The 22317-nt window shown below is 41.8% G+C and overlaps 1 protein-coding gene and 1 long non-coding RNA gene across 51 annotated transcripts in view; one reads left to right on the top strand and one right to left on the bottom strand.

Moving 5' to 3' along the window:
* The window catches only part of Tcf4 (transcription factor 4), a 344539-nt gene that overhangs the window by 33012 nt on the left and 289210 nt on the right, over positions 1 to 22317 (bottom strand). For all 50 annotated transcript variants that reach the window (XM_017317857.2, XM_030250374.1, XM_017317854.2 and 47 more), the window contains 5 exons: positions 21274 to 21379; positions 17992 to 18125; positions 11941 to 12073; positions 3667 to 3734; positions 2484 to 2562 (listed from right to left, as the gene is read on the bottom strand). In XM_017317857.2, coding sequence (XP_017173346.1) covers positions 2484 to 2562; positions 3667 to 3734; positions 11941 to 12073; positions 17992 to 18125; positions 21274 to 21379 — 520 coding nt within the window. The remainder of the gene's footprint in view (positions 1 to 2483; positions 2563 to 3666; positions 3735 to 11940; positions 12074 to 17991; positions 18126 to 21273; positions 21380 to 22317) is intronic.
* On the top strand, positions 174 to 17993 carry Gm31439. The gene is made up of 3 exons (XR_877535.2): positions 174 to 1588; positions 4640 to 4743; positions 17915 to 17993. It is a non-coding gene; the product is annotated as a predicted gene, 31439 (long non-coding RNA).

The raw sequence follows: 22317 nt of genomic DNA, 5'->3' as shown, positions 1-22317 counted from the left end.
ATTAAAAGGAGAAAAACAATCAGATTTCTGTGCACCTAAACCCACAGATCCTTAGAAAAGGAAGCAATGTTGATTTCTATTAGTCAATATGATAACTACACTTAGTCTTCCCAGATGAAAATCTGGAAACTGGGGACATCTTTTAAAAGTAAAACATGTAGTCTTTTCATGGGCTGGCTCCCCGTGTGTGTCTTGAGTCTGCTCTGTACAAAGGAATATTTTATTGGGTCTAAGTTTCAGCTAGCAGGACTCCTTTGAGACATACATATCTGTCACAGGAGATTGGATAGTTGTGGTGCTTTCAAGAGTATAGAGGAAGGGTGGGGGAGGGCTAGGTCTTTCCGGAAGGTCAGACTGTGTCCAACCAAAAGTCCCTTGTCCATACATGAGAACTTTGCTCTTGTTTTAAAAATGTCTATGGGATGAGATAAACCTTTAAACAAGTATTTATTTATTAATTATTTATTTTGGAGCTGGGGATCAAATTCCCTGCTAAGCACATGTTCTTTACATGGGCCCCCCTCAGAAACTCTGGAGCAAATAAATTTAGTTCACAGCAGTTCTCTAAAGAGAAAGATACAAAATTCCCTAACATTAAAAGCTACATAGTTTCTTCCAAAGAGCCTTTCAGAATATATTCCCTATATCCAACCTACAAAATAAATATCACTTTTAAATTGAAAATGATTGTAATGTTAACACCCACTATAGAAAACATATAAAGTCTATAATTCAAAAATAGGAAAAAAATATAATTGTGATCTCTCAAGATCCTGTGCCTGGTGCTGCCTGTATGTTTAAAATCCATCCTTTTTGTCTTTTCTGGGTATGCCTGTATATTTTTATGCTAAACAAAAATAGGATATTTTGTTCAATTACTTTTCCTGACAGAATTTGGACAGAGCCGTTGGTGTGAAAATAGCAATCTGTCCCCTTATTTATATCTTCATAAAAGTTCTTTCTTCCTAACATGTGGTCTTTCAAAATGCATCACCAAGACCCCCCAAAATGGCTTCCTCTACCTACAGCTGGTTGCAGAGCCTGAGGCTCCGCCGCAGGTTTGTGCATCCTCCTCCCTAACCTCACGTACAGTGCCACAGTAGGAGCATGCGCACCAGGTTCCTGAGCACGCATGTCTCTCATGGTTACTGGCACAGCCTTGGCAAGTCACCCAGCCCTCCCTCGCTTCGGTACACTTATGCACAAAACCAGGACATCTGACATAAGTTGTTCCCACACTTCCAGAGCGCGGAACTAGCTGCTTTGTTTGAAGTAGTGAATGTGGTGTCCCACCTGCTTCCATCCTCCCCTCCCGTTATTGTCTCAAGTCCTTTGTACTTAGTCCTCCTCTGCTTTGGGAGATTGATATTTGAGATGATTCTTTTTTTTTTTTTTTTTTTTTTCAGAGCCTAAGAATCTGGTGCCAAGACAGAACAACACAATACTAAGCTTTCCTTTCCATTTGTACTATGGACACGGGGGCGTGGGGGGAGGGGGCGTGGTGGCGGTATTCTATTACCGTCTTAAAACGCCTGCTTCTTCCCGGTTTCAGTTTGGTCACCCAGAATAGCCTGACTTCAGGACCCAGGTGACCCTCTCTCTGTCCTGTTCTGTGAACTTCCTACGCCAGAGAGGCTGTCATCCCATCTGGGTTGCAGCCATCTCTTCTTAGACTGGTTCTGCAGTTTGAAACCTCTTGCTTTCTATGAGGGAATTCTTCGGCCTAAGGGGAGGCATGGGAGGGCCGCACACAGGCAATGGCACGGGACTCAGAGACACAACACTAAGGCTGAGCAAATCTATTCTAAATCCCAGTAAGGTCAGGTATACACGAGACAGTTTCGTATGGAAGCCACCTTCCCATCTTTCAAATGAACTGATGCATGGAACAAGGTCGCATGACCTAAGTAGGAACATAGATCACTCATGTGTACCTTAGAAAACTAAAATGATTTACTATATAGCTGTACCACTTATAATCATGTGATTGGAAGCCATACATCATAGCAACTTATTATATTTTAAAGAGAAACATCCCTCTTACTGCACACATTTACATAATTTATATACAAAATTACACTTTTTTCCAAATATTTCAATTTAGGGGAGAAGGCTCAAACGTCTTCAGGGAAGGAATCATTTACATAGCCTATATTTGGTAATTAAGTATTAGATATTTCTGACTACATTTACTGTTTTTTGAGAAATTTTATTGGAATATATGATCCAGCTGTCGAACATCTGTACAACTAAGAAGAGTTCAAGGAATGAATGGCTTTTCATCCAACTTTTAAAAAAATGGAAACAAATGTACCCTCAGATTATAGTTTGTTATCCACCCGTTCTGTTTTTCTATGGGCAGGCTAGGTTTCGAGATCTCTATAGGTTCTGGGTGTGTAGGAGGAACTGGGGCAGCAGGCAGCAGGTACCCAGACTGTTCTATCACCCGTGATGGCTGTGAAATGAAGTTTAGGACACAGTACCTGAGAGTGAAGGAGGGGAGCCCACAGGAGTTGAAGGATTGGAGGAAAAGCTGTTGTTCGTGTGGTCAGGAGAATAGATCTTGAAACAGTGGAGAAGAAAAGAAACTCTCATTGATTTCAAATAAACAGTTTTTAAACAACAACAAAAAGCATCCATGCAGTTCCCTTAAAAAAAAAACCCCACAAGTCACGAAACGCATGCAACATTCAACTGTACTACAAACATTCCAAAATGAAAAATGCAACAGTTACTTCAGGTTTGCAAAGGAATCACTGTGGCAGCGTGTGACAGTGGGACACGGAACTGGGGGTCAGCCAGTTTCAAGTCCAATCCCTTTCCCGCCCATAACTGGCTGAATGGCTCTGGGCAAACCACAGAGATACTGCTTTCTAACTTTCCTCTCTTCCTGCACCAAACAAGGGGCTGGGCAGTATTGTGTGTACTGTAATTAGGGCATTGGCAAGCAGGGCACAAGAGAGCCCAGACTAAATAAGTACTTTCCCTTAGAACCAAAGGCTGATATTAGTTGAACTTAGCTTATGTCCACCATGGGAGGGAAAAGGCAACCAAAGACACAAAATCTTAGGAGAACAAATTTCCTTTTAAAAGTATAAATGATTGAAGACACTGCAAGGAACCATTCTCTGGCTGAGTGAATAAGGAGTGCTGGTTTGTCACTAGGGAGCACTCGGGGACAACCCCAGCTTCCAGGCAGTGGGTGGACAAAGCAAAGAATTGAAGTCCCCCAGGTGCCAAAGAAATGACAAATCCCTCCTGAACCTCATTTTTGTGTTTGTCATTTCTTTTTCAAGTAGCTTTTCCAAAGCGTCTTATAACCAACTCTTGATGAGTCAGGCTTAGCTAGCCAATGGGCATCTATCATACTATAGAGATGAGAAAAGAGAAATGCTCACTGAAACTCTATGAGTCCAAAGGCCCGGAGAATATCCCGGCCCTCACTGAAGATGGTTAAGCACCAATAAGACAGCAAGGTGAAAAAGGCTAGCCAAAGGAGGTAAAACAGCTTTCCCTCAAAAAGTCTCAGCGATCCTTATCCCCCCAACCGCTCCCCTCATCAAAGCTATTTGCATTTATTTTCTAAAATTCCATATGTCCACTTCTCATTAAAGTTCACCCTGCTACGAGCGGTGCCCGTGGAATCCAAAGTCAATATTTCCTCACCGAAGCTAGGGCTTTCCCTAGAGCGTCTCCAGTCTGCGAGCTGCCTGCTGCCCCAGTTCCTCTGTTTGCTGCAAAAACAAAAGACAGAATATGAAAACCAGGCAGTGAGACGTCTAACAGTTTTCTATTCTTGGTCCATTTACTCACAATTTAATTGCATTTTTAATGCTAATTACAACACATTAATCTTTAATTAGCATTAATTTGTTTGCTGAGGTAGATGTCAAATATAGTCATGTTACTTTTTTTTTTCCAGATAAAATACAAACCTGACACCTTGGTTTGAAGACAGAGTGCTCCCCCTGCCATTACATCCCCCACGTTGCTGATGAGCAGTTACTGGTGACAGTTACCAAGCCAGCCCTTGGTGGTCATCATCACTAAGAAAAAATGTGACACTTGAAGGACCTTAAAAGTCCTCCAAGTCCAATATTTCTTTATATATAATTCAATTACCTTCATGAATAATTTATACCTATCATCAAATAAAGAAAAATTTGATAGACAGCAGAAAGGGCTTGCATCTCAGTGCCACACACATAGCAGTTTTGCTATGAAGAGGAAGAATATTTTTATTATTCTACATAGACATTTTCCATATGTGTGTGTATGTGGGTATATGTGTTGTTAATAATAGTAATGCATGTATTCCTACATAGAGCACAGCCGACTCCTTTGCTGAAGATAATGTGCCAGTCAACCACGTGGTGGAAATGGGCTGGGGGGACTGACAGGACTTAGGGAAGGCTGCTTTTACTAATCCCCTCAACGCTAGCGTATAGACTAAAGGATAGCCTACTAATGGTGTCCAAGAGTTGCTTTTCACTGTTGACTGGGATGGAACGAGGAGACATTAAGTCAATAGATGAATTCAAGCAAAGTTTCACTGCACACATATAAAGGCGTTGAAATCCCCTAGTCTTCCTGAACAGGAGACCCTTTTAACTAAGTAACTTGGATCATCTCCTTCCAGACCCAAGGATGCGGTGGGATATGACCACAACTCCACAAGTCCGACCTACAGCTTCTCTGGGTCCTGCCTTCGTTCCCTGCATCTCTGCTTAGTGTATAGCTGAGGTATTACTGTCCCTGTCGTAGATTCGTATGTGTGGTGTATCAGTGCAATGATTTCTTATATATGCTTTACTCGACGACCACTCCCCACCCCCACCCCCCGACTCATTTGCTCATTCCAGGAACACTGACAAGTGCCACCTGTATCACAAAGCAAACACAATTACCTTTACTTTCAGAGAAACAAACCTCTTCTTTTCCCTATTACAAATGGGTGATGTACACAAGCTATATGAATATAGTAGATTATAGTTGTGGGCAAATTCTCAGAAAGTGTTTCTGATATCATAGAAACTAGACAAATAAAAGCAACTTAGAAAGGTATCAAGGACACTAAAATATTTAAGACAAAAAATAGGCGAAATTCTGGTATGAAAAATGGGAATTTCTGTATTAGAGAGTTTTAGAAACAACTAAAGATGGTTGTAAAAGGGGTGTGATGGAGAGTTACAGACACAGAGTATCCTATCAACTTGCATCATTACACTATCTATGGGAGCGACTATTGTTTTCTCATCAAGCAATATTATCTGTTCGTTATTATATGCTTAAGTGGAGACTTCAGTCAAAAGAATCCATGATATCATCCTGATTCTTATACAGGGATTCATGAAGTGAATGTTCAGAGAAACATTGGTGAAAAAAAAAAAAAAAACCCACATTTGCTAACCAAGAATCCAAAAAAAATAAAAAAAGAAAAGCTCATCAATTAAAAAACTTGCCATAGCACTAGCTTTCGGAAGACTTACTCTTCTTTTGAATAATTTAAAAAATAAAAACTATAAATTAAAATCTATCCCTGGAACCATCCATTTTCAAGATACAAATCAGGAAGACTTGGAAAACCAACAAACACATTCTAAGAACATTCACAAAATGAGAGGATAGATACTCTTAGTGTGATTTAAAAAATTCTTTTGACTTGTTTATTTTACTATATTATTTGTATGAGTGTTTTGCCTCTATGGTGTGTATGCACCACATGTGTGCCTGGTACCCAAAAAGTAAAAATGAGGCTTTGGGTCTCCTGGGACCAGAGTTACAAATGGCTGTCAACCATCACGTAGGTTCTGAGAGTTGAATCTGGGTCTTCACAAGAACTCCAAAGGCTCAAATAGAGCCAACTCTCCAGCCCTACTGTGATTTTTTTTTTTTTTTTGTTCTAAAACACCGAACCTTTTAAACTAAGCTATTAGTGTCTTCTTTATACAAAGAGATATTAAGACTCAGGAAGCTGAATCAAAAATAGAATCAAGTCCTTACCTCATCTGGTCATAAGAATGTTTTAGAAAACTACAAAGGCTATTCATGCAAGCCACTGATAAAGACAGACTATTTTTTAACATGAAGCCATTTTACCTTGCAAGAGCTGGACAGCCCAACCAAAAGGCTTATATTTCAAAGCAGTTGGCTGGGGCCAGTCTACTCTTTCACTGGGCATGCCTTTTGTTCTGTTCCAGGAAACACGGAGGGGACACATTTTCAACATGAGATGGGTCCGCTCTTAAAGATGTCTCTTTTTGTTTGTGTGACCAATATACAGAAGGCCACACAGCATTAGAAAGGAGATATGTTTTTAATTCTCAAATGGATTAATATTTGGCTTTGGTACTGGAAAGTGGGTCATGCTTAGCAAAACATATATCAAATCCACCTTTCAGACTTCAGTATATTAGGACTTCATTGCTATTTTAGTACTGGGGTTCTGTCAAGGTATATTATTAGGAATCACTAATGTTCACGTCACAGATACAGATTTGTCTTGATGTGTACCAGTTTTACTTTGGTTCTAATCAACTTCTTTTGCTTAACAGACAGAAAAACCAAAGCCAAAACCCAAAAACCAACCAACCAACCAAACAAACAAATAAACAAAAAACCCAAAGCAACACCAAAAAATGAAAAACAAAAATGAAAGAACAAAGCACAAAAAACCCCACAAACACCCCAAAAGGAAACCAAAACACAAAAAGCAGCCTCTAAGTAGAAGTACAGCAAAGATAAGAATGGAAAATGAACAATTATGAAAAGCTTTGTGATTTTGTAGGAACGTTTGATACTGTTAGCCACTCAAGTATTGTTCAGAGAAGGCTCCAACCCAGGTGCTGTTGCTGGCTAGAAACACACACAAAGGTTTCACATCCTGTCCTGGGTGTTGGACCACCCTCCGTGAGTGTCCGCTTTGGGGAAATGGTGGTTCCCATCAGAACACACCCCAAACAAAATACCAGGACGACTGGTGCCTGGGGATGAGCTCTGAGAATCAGAATCTGGAAAATATGTTTCCCCTTTATTGCACACCCATAACCTGCGGCAGGGAAGAGGGGACATCAAAGGGCGGGGGAAGTACAAGTCGGTGTGTTCTCCAGACCAGCACTGCCTTACGATGACGCTCTTCTGAACTGTGGTCGGTGACCCTCATTTCATTAAAGTGCTAAGGAGAAGAAGCATAGCAATGCCATGAGTTTGTCCACAGGGATGACTATAAAATGGAACATTGCCAACGCTCCACCAAGACTCCTTTAGAAGAGCCTCCAACAATGGGCGTGATGTACTAATGCCACGTGGGAAGGGCTCCAGGCATACATGGGGGAAGGTGGGCCTCCTGACTGTGTGCAGGAAATCTCGGAGAGGCTTAAATCAAACTCATTTATTGCTCTCCATTGGTGGTCTTTATAACTACAGACCTGAAGCTGCTGGATAAAATGTATCTTTACTTCTGTCTGTGCCTGGTCATCACCCAAATTCATCTGAAGGCTCATGACCCTCATAACACAGACTGGGTATTATGTGACTAGCTTAATAATAATAAAAAATTACTATGAAACCAAGTTCTCTAGGGAAAGAGGACATAATGTTTCTACTAGAAAGCCACATCCCAACATGCTTCCTTTCATACAAACATGTCAGGAGGAGTGAAAGTTGTAAGATTAATTCATGAACCAGATAGATATTTCTGAGTAATCTTTAACATATGGTGCATTAAATCAAACTTAGTAGCCTGTTCCTTCAACACTACTTGGTTTGAGGTTTAAAAAACATGGGAAATAGCATCTTTTTCTATAGTCGGAAGGCAGACCACTTAAAGACTAATAAAAACAATTGTGGCTATTATAAAACATTATGTTGTTATTTGCCCAATTCCCTGTGAGGGATAGGGAAGGTTTGTGGTCCCAAATCTCCAAGAGCATGCTGTCAATGTATACACATGGAAATCTCTGAATGGAATCTGCAGACGGCTGAGTGGCTCAGGGGCTTGGGAACCTCCCTGACCTATCCTATGGCAGAAGGTTCTCTCCCTCCTGATCATCAAGAGCTGATTATTCAGGAAGGAAGGAAGAAGGAAGACAGCAAAGTGTACTACCCTGCAGACAACTCTGTTCTCTGTGGCTAGCATCTAGGAACTTCCTCTGAGTACATCCTTGGATAAAGGCGATCTGGGCTAAACCACTTCTGACACAAGCCAGCTGAGTGGCATTGAAATGGCATTTAGGAATGAAACTGAAGTGCTCAGATGCAAGTGAATTAATGCCTAAAGGTCCCTGGTCAACTCTCACCTTACCCAGGTGCTAAGCCAGCTGAGCTGCGGTAGATCCGTGATGTGCCCTATTGACCCCACTGAGCTATGCTGTGCCCTATTGACACCATTTATTCCAGGGTGATTCTGAGACCCTTCCTATCCAGAAAAGGCTGACGTAATCACCAGAATGTGCTAGTATTTGCTAGGAAGAACAAGAACGGGCCATAAGCCACAGGGAAATATTTTACCGTGAATGGATATGCCATTAAAAGTTTCATAAATGTTCCTCAAAAGAACTGGCACTGAACATGAAGGAGCAAAAAAGAAACAAATGAGCAAACAAAAAGAAGGCGTGGCCAGTTGTCTCAGCAAGACAAGTGATGAGCCGTCCCCAACCTAAGTGAGTGAGCACTTTCCATCTTTGGGATGCAGCAAATGGACATGACAGGAGATGCAGGCCTCGCGAAGCTCCAGGGCTTATACCTCACCCTGTAGACACCATGGGGTTCCATGGTCGGTTTAGGACAAAGGCTGACAACCGTGATGAACTATTATCTCATGGCAGCCCTCTGAACCCAGGAAGCTTCGGCAGCTATGGGTGCCATGTTTCAGAGAGCTGCAGCGCCTTGCAACTTTGTGCCAAAAGAACTTGAAAACTGGGGCTGTCCTCGTGTTAGTGCTTGAACCCATTCTTATGGCATTAGTGCTCTTAGGGATTTTTTTCTCTCTCTCTCTCCAGGATCATGTGTGTAATCTCAAACATGTGTTGGGCTATGTGTTCCTTATTTACCAATTATTTAATTAGCCCTGTTTGTTCTTTGAGATACAGGCAATGTAGTATTTCTTTATTTCCTGCATTTCAGAATGAGTGAGTATAGGCCAAATATTTTCAAAGTCTACAGATGTATCCTATTAGCCAGCACTGCTTGTTAGAGAAACGCGCTGACTTCAGAAGAGAGTGCTTCTCTTCGTGTCCTGTGGACATGCTGCCATCACAGCCTTCTTCCACATGCCAAACCAGAGCCGAGGAGACTTTTACATGAAGACACGTGAGGGTCAGAGAGCCAGGAGAATAAGGCTTACAACTGGTCTTCAAGGTTCCTTGCCATTTGTACACAGGGAATTGGGAGAATACAGTATTTTAAGGCAGAGCATACTGGAATATTCAAGAACTTTCTCCCTTAAAGTAACATTAAAATAAATTTTATATTTATGCAAATTTAATACGAATATGTCTCACTGTAAGATTGAATTGCCAGATGTACTTATTTTCTAAGATATTATGATGCTTTTTAAAATACTTTTTTCTAGTAAGATTTTTGACAAGAATACTAATTATTATAAAATGATTTATGGGGTAAATTTCCAAAAAAAAAAAAAACCCTTTGTCTGGGTTCTAAGAGTTTCTTATTTTTCTTTTTAAGTTGGAGATCTTCACTATTGTCTGGACATTAGCAGGACCTTGAGGTTTATATATAAAGTCAAATTCATCTTCAGTATGCAGCTAGGCTCTTCCTCTGTAGGGCTCACACCCTCTACTGTGCTTAGGCTACTGCCATTGTCCATAAGCTGACAGCAATGGGACCATCTTAGGCAAGCAACCCTTACTCTGACTGTACTGGGCAGCTAAGATGTTCAAGGTTCACAGAGGATAACGTGGCGCACTATCCCTCTTCTACCCAGTGATCCATGCCTCACTCACAGAGACACTGGAGACCAGGTCTACACAATCCTCTCTAACAGAGAGCCCAAATGTGTTTTCCTGAACTCGGAGGTCCGCTCCACCTCCATATCTTCCTTAAAAAGAAAATGACTCAAACCACGAGTAGACAGGAAACCTGTCACGTACAAGGATGAATGACCGGCCATTCTTTATAACCGACCTCATGACTGCAGAAGGGGCTTTCCATTTGCCAAACCACACTGAAGTGAAGTGTGCCCCTTTCAGTCTTTCAGTTCTGCACTTTTCTTTCTTTCTTCTTGTTTTTCAAATCTGCCCCAACTTCACTGGGTGCTAAGAGAACTTTTCCCATGTTACCTCGGGCCATAGCTCTGCAAGGTCAGACTGGCGCAACATTCTTGTAAAGGTTCCCTTATGGAAAGTTTCAGAATGGAAACTCATTCCTAAATTGGCTTCTCTGTGAGATGTGATAGGACAGGGCTGCTAGGTGGCTCATCTCAAGTGTGAAATAAATTACTGAATAAAGAAGCATGGTATTGGTTGCCTAGAGAGTATATTTGAACAGTTTAATATCATCTCTTTCACCGAGAACTCTCCCATGTAAGTGATTCATACAATTCCCCAAGTTCAAAGGAAAAAGGAAAAAAAATTACAAAATGCTAAAGCAATAAACAGCTGCATGACGTTCTCTTTAGAACAAACCCTAGTTTCTCATCAGTGACCCTCTGTGAATGATCTCAAAGGCCAAGCTGTTACAGTTTCAATGTGAACCGTTCCCCGCAGGCTCCTGTATCGGAAGACTTTGTTCCTAGCCTGTGGTGCTCTTTTGGAAGATTCTGGAAACTGTGAGCCACAGGGCCTGCCTGGGCTGAAGGCACACCACAGTGGGGACAGCGTAGCCCCGTTTAAGCTCTCAGTTTTCTGATCCACTGAGATGTAGTAATTTACACTGTAAGCTGTACCCTCCATGGACAAGGCCCCAGGCCACGCTGGACTGTGTCTCTTCAAACCATGACCGCAAGCACAACTGTCCTCTTGAAAGTTGCTTCTCTCAGGTATTTGGTCACAGCAACAAGAAAAATGCCAAAATGCCCAAATGCACCTGTCAAGTGTGGCTTAAAGTCGAATAGAGTACACTGTGACCAGTAAAGTCCTGGGTTATATGAGGACCCCCGAACATCTAGATGTGCTGTGCAGCAGAACGATCCACAGGGAAGTAGCCGCCTCTGAACCAACTAGTATCTTCCCTTTAGGAATAGCTAAATGCCCTGACTAGCTCTTCCCTCAGGAAAACAGTACTGGCAGAGATCCATGTGTACTAAGAGATCACCACAGACATCAGAGGATGTGAGCCGAGGATACATTTGGCAGCAACAATCTGCCTGAGCCTAAACTTATTACAAAGCCCACAGGAAATAATTTTGGACCCACTGTTAGCCAGACATCTTTCCTCTGTGAACAAGTACTATTTCTCTTCAAGGGCTCTCTAATGCTACATTCTCTCTCTGAAGGTTAAATTCATCTAGCTATTAAAATGACTGTGAACTGAAAGCTTCATATAAACATGTCTTTGGAAGACAGTGACACAGCATGGTTCACAACGGAGCATGATGTTCAGTCTTTGTGAAGTGGTGAATAACTACTGGTGTTGAGTATAACCGGTTCCCGTATCTCACTGGTCTTCTATGAATAGTCTTAAGAAAACTTTGCTAGCTTGGTGTTTGAGAATGGGAGATGCGAGTGATTCTGGGTCTACTGGAACCCTTATTTAACTTAATGACTCATAATGGACAACCAAGTCAAATTTCAGTTTCTTGTCACTAAAAAAGAATGTGGCTATGGGCAAGCCAGTGAACTCAATACATTCATCTGTTCACTCGATGATGTGACAAACATTTATTGCCTGCCTATAACTCCACTGTGAGAGGAGAAAGAGGGCCTTCATTATTAGACCCCGCCATGGAGCACTGGCTTCTGGGTTGCCATGCGGACTACTCACCCATTATACTGTCTGTTCCGTTGGCAGGGGGTGTGCAGGAAGAGGTGCTGTAATGGTTTGTGCCACTACGATGGAACGTGGACATCGGAGGAAGACTGGAGTTGATGTCTGCCGAGGAGTGGGATGGATAGCTCTGCAGCAGGAGGAAGAAGACGTTCAGTCACGGTATACTTAGTCTTCTGAACTCACAACATCGCAAGGGAGACGCTTTCCGAATTGCAAAATGGCCAAGGAAACAGCCTGTTTTATCTGACAGCTTTCATTCTCTGAACAATCAAATACACCTAGATCCAAAGTTGATCTGTGGTTGTATCAAATGTCAAGGAACCCAGCAACCATAGCAACCCAGGATGGAACCATAGCAACCCAGGATGCCAGGGAAAGACCAAGACCACCAAACCTATAAATAATTGGTTTAAAAACAAAACAAAACAAGATCATCTCATAGACTTCAGAAGCAGACATGGCTACTTCTCGTATTTTTTTTTCCTGTGGCCTACTAAACAACTGACGAAGATTGTACATGATGACAATATACAGATCTCCGGGTTTGTGTTACACTGGACCCAGGCCTCTAGCCTCTACACAGCAAAATAACAGGGACCTATACTGCTCAATGAATCTCGGCATCGAGAAAACATAGAAAATGACAAACAGTTAAAAGAATTAAAAGCTAAATCTCTCTAAAGCCTGAGTGTGAGAAGGCGGACATTAGTGGCCTCACTGAATTGATTGGGTATCCAGAGACTTGCTTGGGCTTTCTTTCCCTCTGAGTGCTCCCTTTGCCTTCTACATATACTATTTAGCTGACTAACACGGAAGAACATCTTTCAATGGTCGCTGGGCTTAAGGCTTAGCTTCAAATTTAATTCTACACCAGTTGTTCAAATGATGGAAGGTGGCACAGTGGTTGTTGTATACCCATCTCATGGGTGATAGGATCACTAAAGGGAAACATGGATTTAAAAGGACACCTCAGACTATCTTTTTGCCAAATAAACAAAAAACCAAAACCAACCAACCAAGTAAAAAAAAAAAAAAAAAAAACCCAGTGGTTAAAAGTTGCTCTCATTTTTGCGTTGACAAGCTTTTGGATGCACTTTCGATGTTAAAGAAAGTATGTAAAGATAAAGACGTTTGTGGCATGCGATAAATTAATAGTTACAAAATTTTATTATATCATTACTGGAGATGCATTTAATTACTTAATTCAAAAATAGAGACTGGGTAATGGATCGCTATTTTCTCATGCCTAGAGATGCTTTCTAAAAATGTTTTTAAGTAGAGCTATTAGATACTGCAGACACTGGCAAGTACTAGAACCAAGGCATTTGTTAACAAGGAAGGAACGTGGTTTCGCAGTGCTGGCCAACTTTTCTGCTTAGTTCTGCCTCTTCCTGGATGCCCTTCCCTTTGCGTGCCATTCTCTGATGAGTTCAGTCCAATGTACCTGCACTCTGCACTGTCACCTCACACTCATTCCTGGGTCAGCCACTGCCTGTTGCCCAAGTCCACTCCCACGACTCCCTTGAGGGGAGGGAATGGAGCTCATATGACCTCATGCTAAGCAGTAAACATACAGGAAACATACAATGACAGTCCATGTGTATGGACTGAAGTCTGACTTATTTGAGGGACTGCCAAACAGTCCAGGTCATGCATCTAGATTTTAGAGCTGGGTCTGACACATGGATGTCTTTGAAAATATCATACCCATGTACCATAAGATAGTTAAAGAGGTAACTTTCCCCTGGGTCACTGGTGAAACCTCATTTACAATGGGTACTTGAGTCTCCCAAGTCACCCATACAATGTTCTCTAAAGAATAACAGAGTGGTGCTTCTCCATGGTACAAATTATTTAAAAAAAAACAAAAACAAAAACAAAAAAAGACAAGTTAAGATACAAGGCTGGAAAAACCAAGCTTAGATGAGTTGAGACACAGCGAGTTCTGCTTCTGAGATAAAAGATTATGATAGAGGTGGAGAGAAAAAAAAAGAACTACATGGAAAGGAGGAACCAGAGAGAAATACAATAATGAGAAATGTTTAATTAGTTAATTATAAAAACTAGAAGATGGGAAAGAGAAAAAGGAAAACCATCAGTGAGACTTTTTGGACTCTTCTAACTTTATGGAAAATGGAGGATAATTTAGAGCATGACCCACAAAAGGGTTAACACTAAGTGCAGAGACTATGAAGGAAGAAAAGCAATCCCCGGAGTTTAATGGGGAAACCGATGCAGTCCATACTAAATCAGTTATTTTCAGAGACACACTGAAAATTAGATGCTGAAACAAATGAATGAGATTTATAACTAGATTCCTTGTCAATGAGACTATCTGGAAAACTGATGTTATCGGAAAGTTAATAACAACACAGCACAGAGAATGTTAGTGATGGCAAGTAGTGTCCCGTAGAAGATTTAAGAATCAAGTCCTTGATCTTCCTCCAGTCACCATTGTCCCTCCTGCTTGCTATAAAGGTTCAAGGAGAATGTGGCCCATTCAAGTGTTGTGGCCTTCCATGTCCATCCTCTTCAAGGTTTTTGTTGTTGTTGTTTTTTAAATTTCTGGTATCCAACTGAGAGTCTACTGATCGTGTAAATGTTACAAACATCCACACTACTGATGTTTGTTATTGATCTATGGGTTGGTGATTTGAAGATTCACAAATCTAAGAATAAGTAGTATACACTAAGAATAAAATGGTGCCACAGGCCAAGGTAGTGTCTCATAGTCTCAACACTCGTGGCCTTTGTGACACATATTTTATTACCATGAAGTTTCCTGTATAGATAGTTATTAGCATCTCTTGCCTCTACCCACTGGACACTGGTAGCATCCATATCCCAGCTGTGACAACAAATATGTCTCTAAACATTGTCTAGTGGTTCCTGAGGGCAGCCTTAAACTCAGTTTGTAAAGTGCTGATGTACAGAAATAGATGACAAAGTAACTTCCATTATGCTAAGATTTCAGAGGCCTCAGAAGGCTACACCATGCAGCTCTGACGCAGTCCCGTCAGGCAGTGAGGCCTCTATCCTTCTTTTTCAAACATCTTGGCCAAGTCTTTCCAAATTTAAATTTTCTATAAAAATCCATTCCAAAGCTTAACCACAAAGTCCATTCATTGGGGTTAGTTCAGCGTGTGTGTCTGGGACAAGTAGCAATGAACTATGGGATTCAGTTGTAAAAGCCAAAACTGTAAAGGGTGATTTAAAGACTTAAAACTGGTAACAGTTTGGGGTAAAATGTGCAGAATTGAAACTTCCTCATTACACAGTCTGTTATAACATGGTGGAAAACGATGATGTTCACCGTGTTTCCAAGAAGTTGCGCCTTCAGTGATAATATGGTAGTGGTCGAATTACAGCCAAAATAATCAGGGATGCCTCTCGCCCTTCTAAGTTAGCCCCCTTTAACATGCTGTTAGCCAAACATTACAGACAGGAGCTGTAGGGAAACGTCACTATTTTCAAGATAAAAGATGCTGACTGCTGTTGGATATTCAAATTATTCCCAATCAGTGTCAGAGTCTTCAAAGTCACTTCAGTGAGAGATTGTCATATGGCTAAATACTGAAATTACAATGATAACTAGATGTAATAATGCAATAGTTTCACTCTCAGTGGGAAAACTCATTAGGATACATTACCAGGACCTTATTCATTTACCCTTTAAAGTAAGGATCGTAACTCTCTGAAATTTGCTAACTGGTCAAATTAAGAACGGGAACCTGGGCTCTGTGATGAACACATGGCTCTATCACTGCCTCTTCTTATGTGATCTATTGAGGCATTGCTTTAAAATGACCTTTCTCTCTGAACAACAACACTGTGTTGATTCATTAGAACTTTTTTCTAAAATGTGCCTGGTTTCTGACTTGAAATTATGCTTTTTATGCATCTAAGCATCATGTGAGGGCTCCCTCCATATGCAGTGAACTCTAGTGGGATAAAATCATATCATAATGCAATATTATAAAATATGATTTAAAAATGAAGTAATATAGGGAAGAGAAAAATAACATGTGGACAAAACTTCCAAGGATTGAAATTCTAACTTTTAACATGTCACTCCAAACTTGAATTTGCATCCATAACTTCCCCAGTTTTGATTATGAGTCCTAGGCAAAGTCAGAATGAATAAGTAAACACGTTGCCAAGAGATCTTCTAGGGACAGTTGGTATTTCCCAACACCTTCACTTGAATGCCTACAAGTAGGGGGTGGGAGAAGAGGCAATCTGAAGCTCAGTTATTTGCTATTTAGTGAAAATGTGCTAAAATTTGAGATGTTTGTGGTTCATACATTGGAACACAGGAGAGATAAGAAACCGGACACTCCCATCACTCCCACCAGCTCCTCAGGAAAGTAAAGACTAAGTGACCACGTGATGTCGAGTGCTCTGGGACCAACTAAGTGTGAGTTTTCAGACATCAGAACTTCTATATCTGGAATCTTTGGGGCACGAGGGAAGAATATAAAGCTTTTTTTTTTTCTTCTATATATGCAGTGATTGAACAAAGGAGATCTGAGACTAGAGGAATCCAGAAAAAATTTCCCTGTCAGGACAGAGAAAAAGTAATAAATGTGAAAACAAGGGAAAAAAATATTAAGAGACGAAGTCACAATCACAGACCATAGACTTTCCTTCACATTTGTGGGGTTTGAAGGTCTGTGTGTATATATCAGTGTGTGTGTGTGTGTGTGTGTGTGTGTGTGCATGTGTGCATATTAGTGTGTTTGTGTGTATATCAGTGTATATCGGTGATTGTGTTTGTGTGTGTGTCTGTGTCTATCAGTGTGTTTGTGTATATATATATCAGTGTATGTATCAGTGTGTGTATGTGTGTATGCATAAGTGTGTGTATAGCACACGCATGTGGGCATGTAGGTGCATGCAGCTGTGTGTGCACATGAAGAGGGGAGAGCAGGATTTTGGGTGTCTTCATCACTCCCTGCCTCAGTGCCTTGAGGCACAGGATTTCTCACTGACCACAAGGCTTTTGTTTTTGACTAGAGTGGCTCTCTAGCAAGCTGTTGGGATCTGTCTGTCTCCCTTCCCCATCTTCTTCCCTAATGCAGGGGTTACAGGCACACACAGGCATGCCCAACATTTGACATGGGTGCTGGGGATTTGAACTTAGGTCCACATGTTTACAGGTACGCTTACCTATGGATTCATCTTCCCAGCCTGAGGGCCATAGCATTTTAATTGCATGGTACTAAACACTGAACTCAAGTCTCATGTGACTTGCATCCCATACCTTACCATGATCTAGACATTTTTATTTTCCTCAATGACAGATTTAACTATGTAAGTTGGTTCTTGGCCGGGGTCATTCTTAAGCCTAGAGAGAGTCAGGTGGCTGATTCCTCTAGGACAAGGACATAGCTGAAGGTCAGTTTGTAGAAGCCATGGGGGGAGTGGAAAAGGCTTACTGAGACAAGACTTGATGTTACACAACTCGGCAGCTCTCACTGGGATGTTGAGCAAAGCAGAATGAATGGCACTTGTATGGAATTAAAATTTAAAAAGCCAAATGATGGAGACATTCCACAGCCTGCTATTCCCAAGGCTACCCAGAAAACAGAAACTTTTCCTATAGCCCACCATAGGTCAAAACTAACATGGTAATCCTGTCATCCCAGATCCTTCCCACTCTTCCCTCAGCAAAGCACTCTCCAGAACTTCAGACAATAAAAAAAGAAGAAGAAGGAAAAAAAAAAGATCAGGCACTGCCATTGTGGAGGCCCTGCAACTAAAAAATCCAGTGTTTATGAACCGAAGGAAGCTGACACTGCCATAAAGAAAACTGAACAAAACACAATAAACGAAGGGACAATGGCAGAGAAGCCTCTGGAAGGTTTACAGAGGTGATCCGCTTCTGTCGAGCCTTTGATCACAGAAACAATAAAACTCCAAGACTAATAGGTGAGAGCTATTTTTGCCTTTTTTTTTTTTTTTGCAGAGCCCTTGCGTACACACAGAGATGAAACTCATAAACCAGCTAGCGGTGCTCTGCCCGTCCCCGGGAGCTTTCCTTACCAAACGTTCATGTGGATGCAGGCTACAGTAGCTGCTGGACTGTGGGATATGAGAAGAATTGCCCAGCATCCCTCCGTAGCCGGGCTGATTCATCCCGCTGGAGGAGCTCCAAGGGTCGCTGCTGTGATGGCCATCTGCAAAGGACAAAGAGAACCGTGACTTTTCTGAGGCGTCCAGCCTTGCCTTTGAGAATAGGGTTTTCTTCCTATACTTGAAAATAACCTCCCGTTGTGTATTCATCTTTGTGTTGCTTAGCTGATTACATCACGCCACAGTCATCGTTACTTTTTTCCCAAGTGGCTTTTTATATTGTCAAACAAACAGAAACGTTTAAGTTTGTGTTCTTAGCAAAAGAGAAAAAAAGAACTTAAAAATAAATCAGCTGCAAAAGAACAGAGCATGTTTCTCTGCGGAACTATGTCAAGCAAGCAAGGTTAGTTCATTCCCAGACTTTCCCCTCTCTTAGCTTTTGGACGAAATCGAGTACTGGATTCACACCAGGTCATCAGCTTGTCGTTGAAGGTAGTTAGGCATTCCTTGTTGAAAACAAGCCTATTTCCACAGTAACATGTATGTACTCATAGCCTTTTGAATCAGGCAAATTTCATCTGATATTTTATTTATTTCATCTGATATTTTATTTTATTTCATGAAGCTGTCTCCCAACCCCTGTTCCCCCCCCCCCCCGACTTTTTAAATTCTGGAGTTAGAATTTCAGAACCAGTCTGGCCATAGACCACAGAGGAAGAGGTGGTGGAGTTCTACCTATAAGAACTGTGTATGCTATGCGAGCCCACGTCTGTCATGTTGACCACTGTAGACTTGTAACCAAAGGATGAAAAGATACAACATAAGAGATCCCAGTAGTGGATTTAAAATATGCTGGCTGACAATCCCATTACCCCACTGCATCACCACGCGTTCTTCAAAGCCCATCCATGGCTACCTTGCATCACACAGAAGGAACTGATGTGTGCGAGACAGAATCATGAGGTCACTGTTTCTACCAATTCTCGCCATGTGGGAACTTAGGGTCTTTAAAAAGTGAACTGGTCTTGGTGTGTATGGGGTGTGTGCAAAAAAACATGTGTTCAAGAACTTGAAGGCCAGAACTCATTCCTCTGAGACAGCGTCTCTCACTGCACCTAGAGCTTTGTGGTCTGGGTAGGCTGATGGCCAGCAAGCTGTAGGGATATACCTGTCTCTACCTCCCTAGGATGCAGGCACTTGGAATTTACGTGTGCACTAAGGATCCAAACTCAAGTCCCCATCTTATCACAGCAAGCACTCTCCCTTCTGAGCCATCGCTCCCAACTCAAAGTTAACGTCCCATATACTTTAGATTTAGTAGGGGATACGGAAGTTTAAATGTTACCTTAAATTTAAATATGAAGATCGAGACCTACTAACACTTTGGGAATATGCATCTGACAAATAAATTGAGCAAATGGATCACTGAATAAGCGTTTTCCTGAAATACTCTGACAGCTCGATGCATGGGGTGGCAATACACTTTGGATTGTTAACACAGCATATTCTCCTCGATGCAGACTTATAAAAATATGTATTTTACATAAATTATGCTTTTCAGAGTAAATTAATATTTATCACATCCCATGATCTTGGCATAATGTTGTTTTGAAAGAATAGAATTAAATGTGTGCAAATTAATTGTGCTCATCATAAATGTCAACTGGAGGGTTTTTTTTTTTTTTTGAGTATTCATATGCAGAAAAAAAACAAATCTGTTCCCCATAGTTTATGGGGTGAGCTATGGAAAGGCACCCACTGCTTTAATCTACCTGGCCTTTTTGCTAGGCACACAGTTCAATACAACAAGTTCCTCAGACACACAGAGGGGTTTCATTCTTCTGTCCGTTCTCTTGATGAAAGCCTGGATCTTGACATAGGGAATCCTTCAGTTGGCAGCATCCATCAGCATCTGGAGGGCAGTTTCTCCCACTGTTTAGAGCCCAAGGCAGTGAGCACGTTGTCATAGCACAGAATGCACCCAAGTGACTAGCCTCTGTGCCCCTTTGACAGTTACACCTCAGTCAGGTCACAAAGACAGAGGAGGCCTGTGACCATGAGCTCAATGACGTGCGCAACAAATTCTCCCCAATCCCAAGGGACCCGTTCAGTTCAGTTTTAATAGACCTTTGGTAGAACTTCACATGTGAACCAGCCATGAAATGAGCTGACATGGGAGGCAAAGGTAAGTCTCCTCTCTTCAGAGTTGTCTTGGGTATACCCTCTGCAAACTCAGTGAGACGCCAGGCAGTTACCTTAGTATTGCTGTCCTGAGTGTGTCCTCATTCCTGTATGTCACTGTCCTGACAGCCCTGCCCCTCTGCATTGATCCATGGCATACCCAAGTAAGGTATGCACATTTAGATAATGGAAGAGTTGTGTACTCACAGGAGTTCTTGGTGAGCCCTACCTCTGAGCTCAGGGTATCTTGGGACTCAGACCATCGCCACTGGAAGTAAGTTCCCTAAGCATGGCAAAGGATGCAATTTGCAGCTCTGTCTTCTGAACAGACCATTTGTGAAGTAGCTGGTGTTATTTTTACGATCCTGGCCTTTTCCAGTTAGTAGAAAGGAGCTAAGTGACCAGTGACAATAGTATAGGCTCCAGGGACATAGAGCCATCTGTTTTTGACTAAAAACAATGGATAAATGAACGGAGCACACAGCCACTGTCCACCACAAAGCTACAAATCCCTGCCGTGGGCTCCCTGTATGCCCTTCAAATTTTTCTTTTACCTTAAATCAATTAGTACGCCTCAGCACGACTTTCACTGTGTGACATTCCCATGGTTCAGTGGGTCACTGAGTCCTCAGTGGAACCCTTGCCCCCCCTTATCCACTACTAAGACGTTCAAAACTTTATTGATGGCTAGACCCGAGGGGCATCTCTTTTCCTCTTGACAAAAATACAAGAACTTCAAAACATATCCTGAGTTGGATGGGACATGGCTAAACATGCACATGTTTGGAAGATGGCTGGGCGATTGAAGACCAACCATCTTGGAAGACCAGCAAGGCATTCATTTCATGTGAAGCAATTTAATTTTAACCTATCACAGATCAAAGGGCTTTAACGTAAGAGGGGAAAAAGTCTTCAGGTCAGTTCTGCTTAATTTGGTAAGAAACTCAGTTCCTAAGAAGGGAGGCACTTGTACTCCCTTCTGCTGCTGTCTGTGATTCCATTTCTTTTGCCCTGCATGTAACAAACACTCAATGGCCTGGGGATTTCACAGTAGGCCGAGGAGCACCTTACCTTGCATGAAGAAGGAGCTAGGGAAAGTGCTGGCTGCTGGCTTGGAGGAAGGATAGCCTGGCGAGTCCCTGTTGTAGTCGGCAGTGCTGGCTGAAGGAGCGTAGACCTGAGGAAGGAGAGCCACATGAAATTTGCTTTCAACATTATTCAAAGCATCTCTTCATCCATGATTTGGTAAGAAGCTGGCACAAAATGCAAAATTCGGATGCTGTAAGATTCTAAACCTGATCCAATCCTAGAAACACTGCTTCCTTTGAATACAGGAAAAACAAAACAAAACAGTGCTGTGTATTTGTGTCAACATAAAATAATCAGGAATGAGATTTTCCAGTCCAGGCGAGAACACTGCAGACCATGTCTCAGTGGTAAATACACTCTGCAGGTCACAGAGTGGCCCCCATAGACAGATTCCTTTCTTTTTAAAATACAAATGGCCCCTGAGCACATTAGGGGGTAAAACAGAATGTTTGTACGCAGTCTCTCCCTAAAGACAGACCAAACCTCTACCTTTCAATTAAAAATGTCACTTGCAATGGAGAAGGTAGGGAGAAGGTAGGCAGTAGGAGGGAGGGAGGAGGGAGAGAAAGAGAGAGAGAGAGAGAGAGAGAGAGAGAGAGAGAGAGAGAAGAGGAGAGGAGAGAGAAGAAGAAGAAGAAGAAGAAGAAGAAGAAGAAGAAGAAGAAGAAGAAGAAGAAGAAGAAGAAGAAGCAGCAGCAGCAGCAGCAGCAGCAGCAGCAGCAGCAGCAGCAGCAGCAGCAGCAGCAGCAGGAGGAATGAGTGATAAGTACATATATATCATGGACTATTAGTCCACACAGTGTCTGCAGAGATGCAGGAAAAAGGCCATTAATTGCCTGAATCAGCACAGGACCACCAACAATCAATATGTACACAGGAAGAGGGGGCTGTCTCTTTTTAAGTGCTTATTATATTTCTGTGTACAATAAACTTTAAAAGTGTGCCAAAACCCTAATTTACTTAACATTCGTTTACTGGTCCTCATGGGGCTTGGGGGAAGCAGCTCCTTTTAAAAATAGCCCTTGT

Source organism: Mus musculus, chromosome 18, assembly GCF_000001635.26.
Source record: "Mus musculus strain C57BL/6J chromosome 18, GRCm38.p6 C57BL/6J".
In the NCBI taxonomy this organism is placed as follows: Eukaryota; Metazoa; Chordata; class Mammalia; order Rodentia; family Muridae; genus Mus; species Mus musculus.
This window is presented reverse-complemented; position numbering and strand designations above follow the sequence as displayed.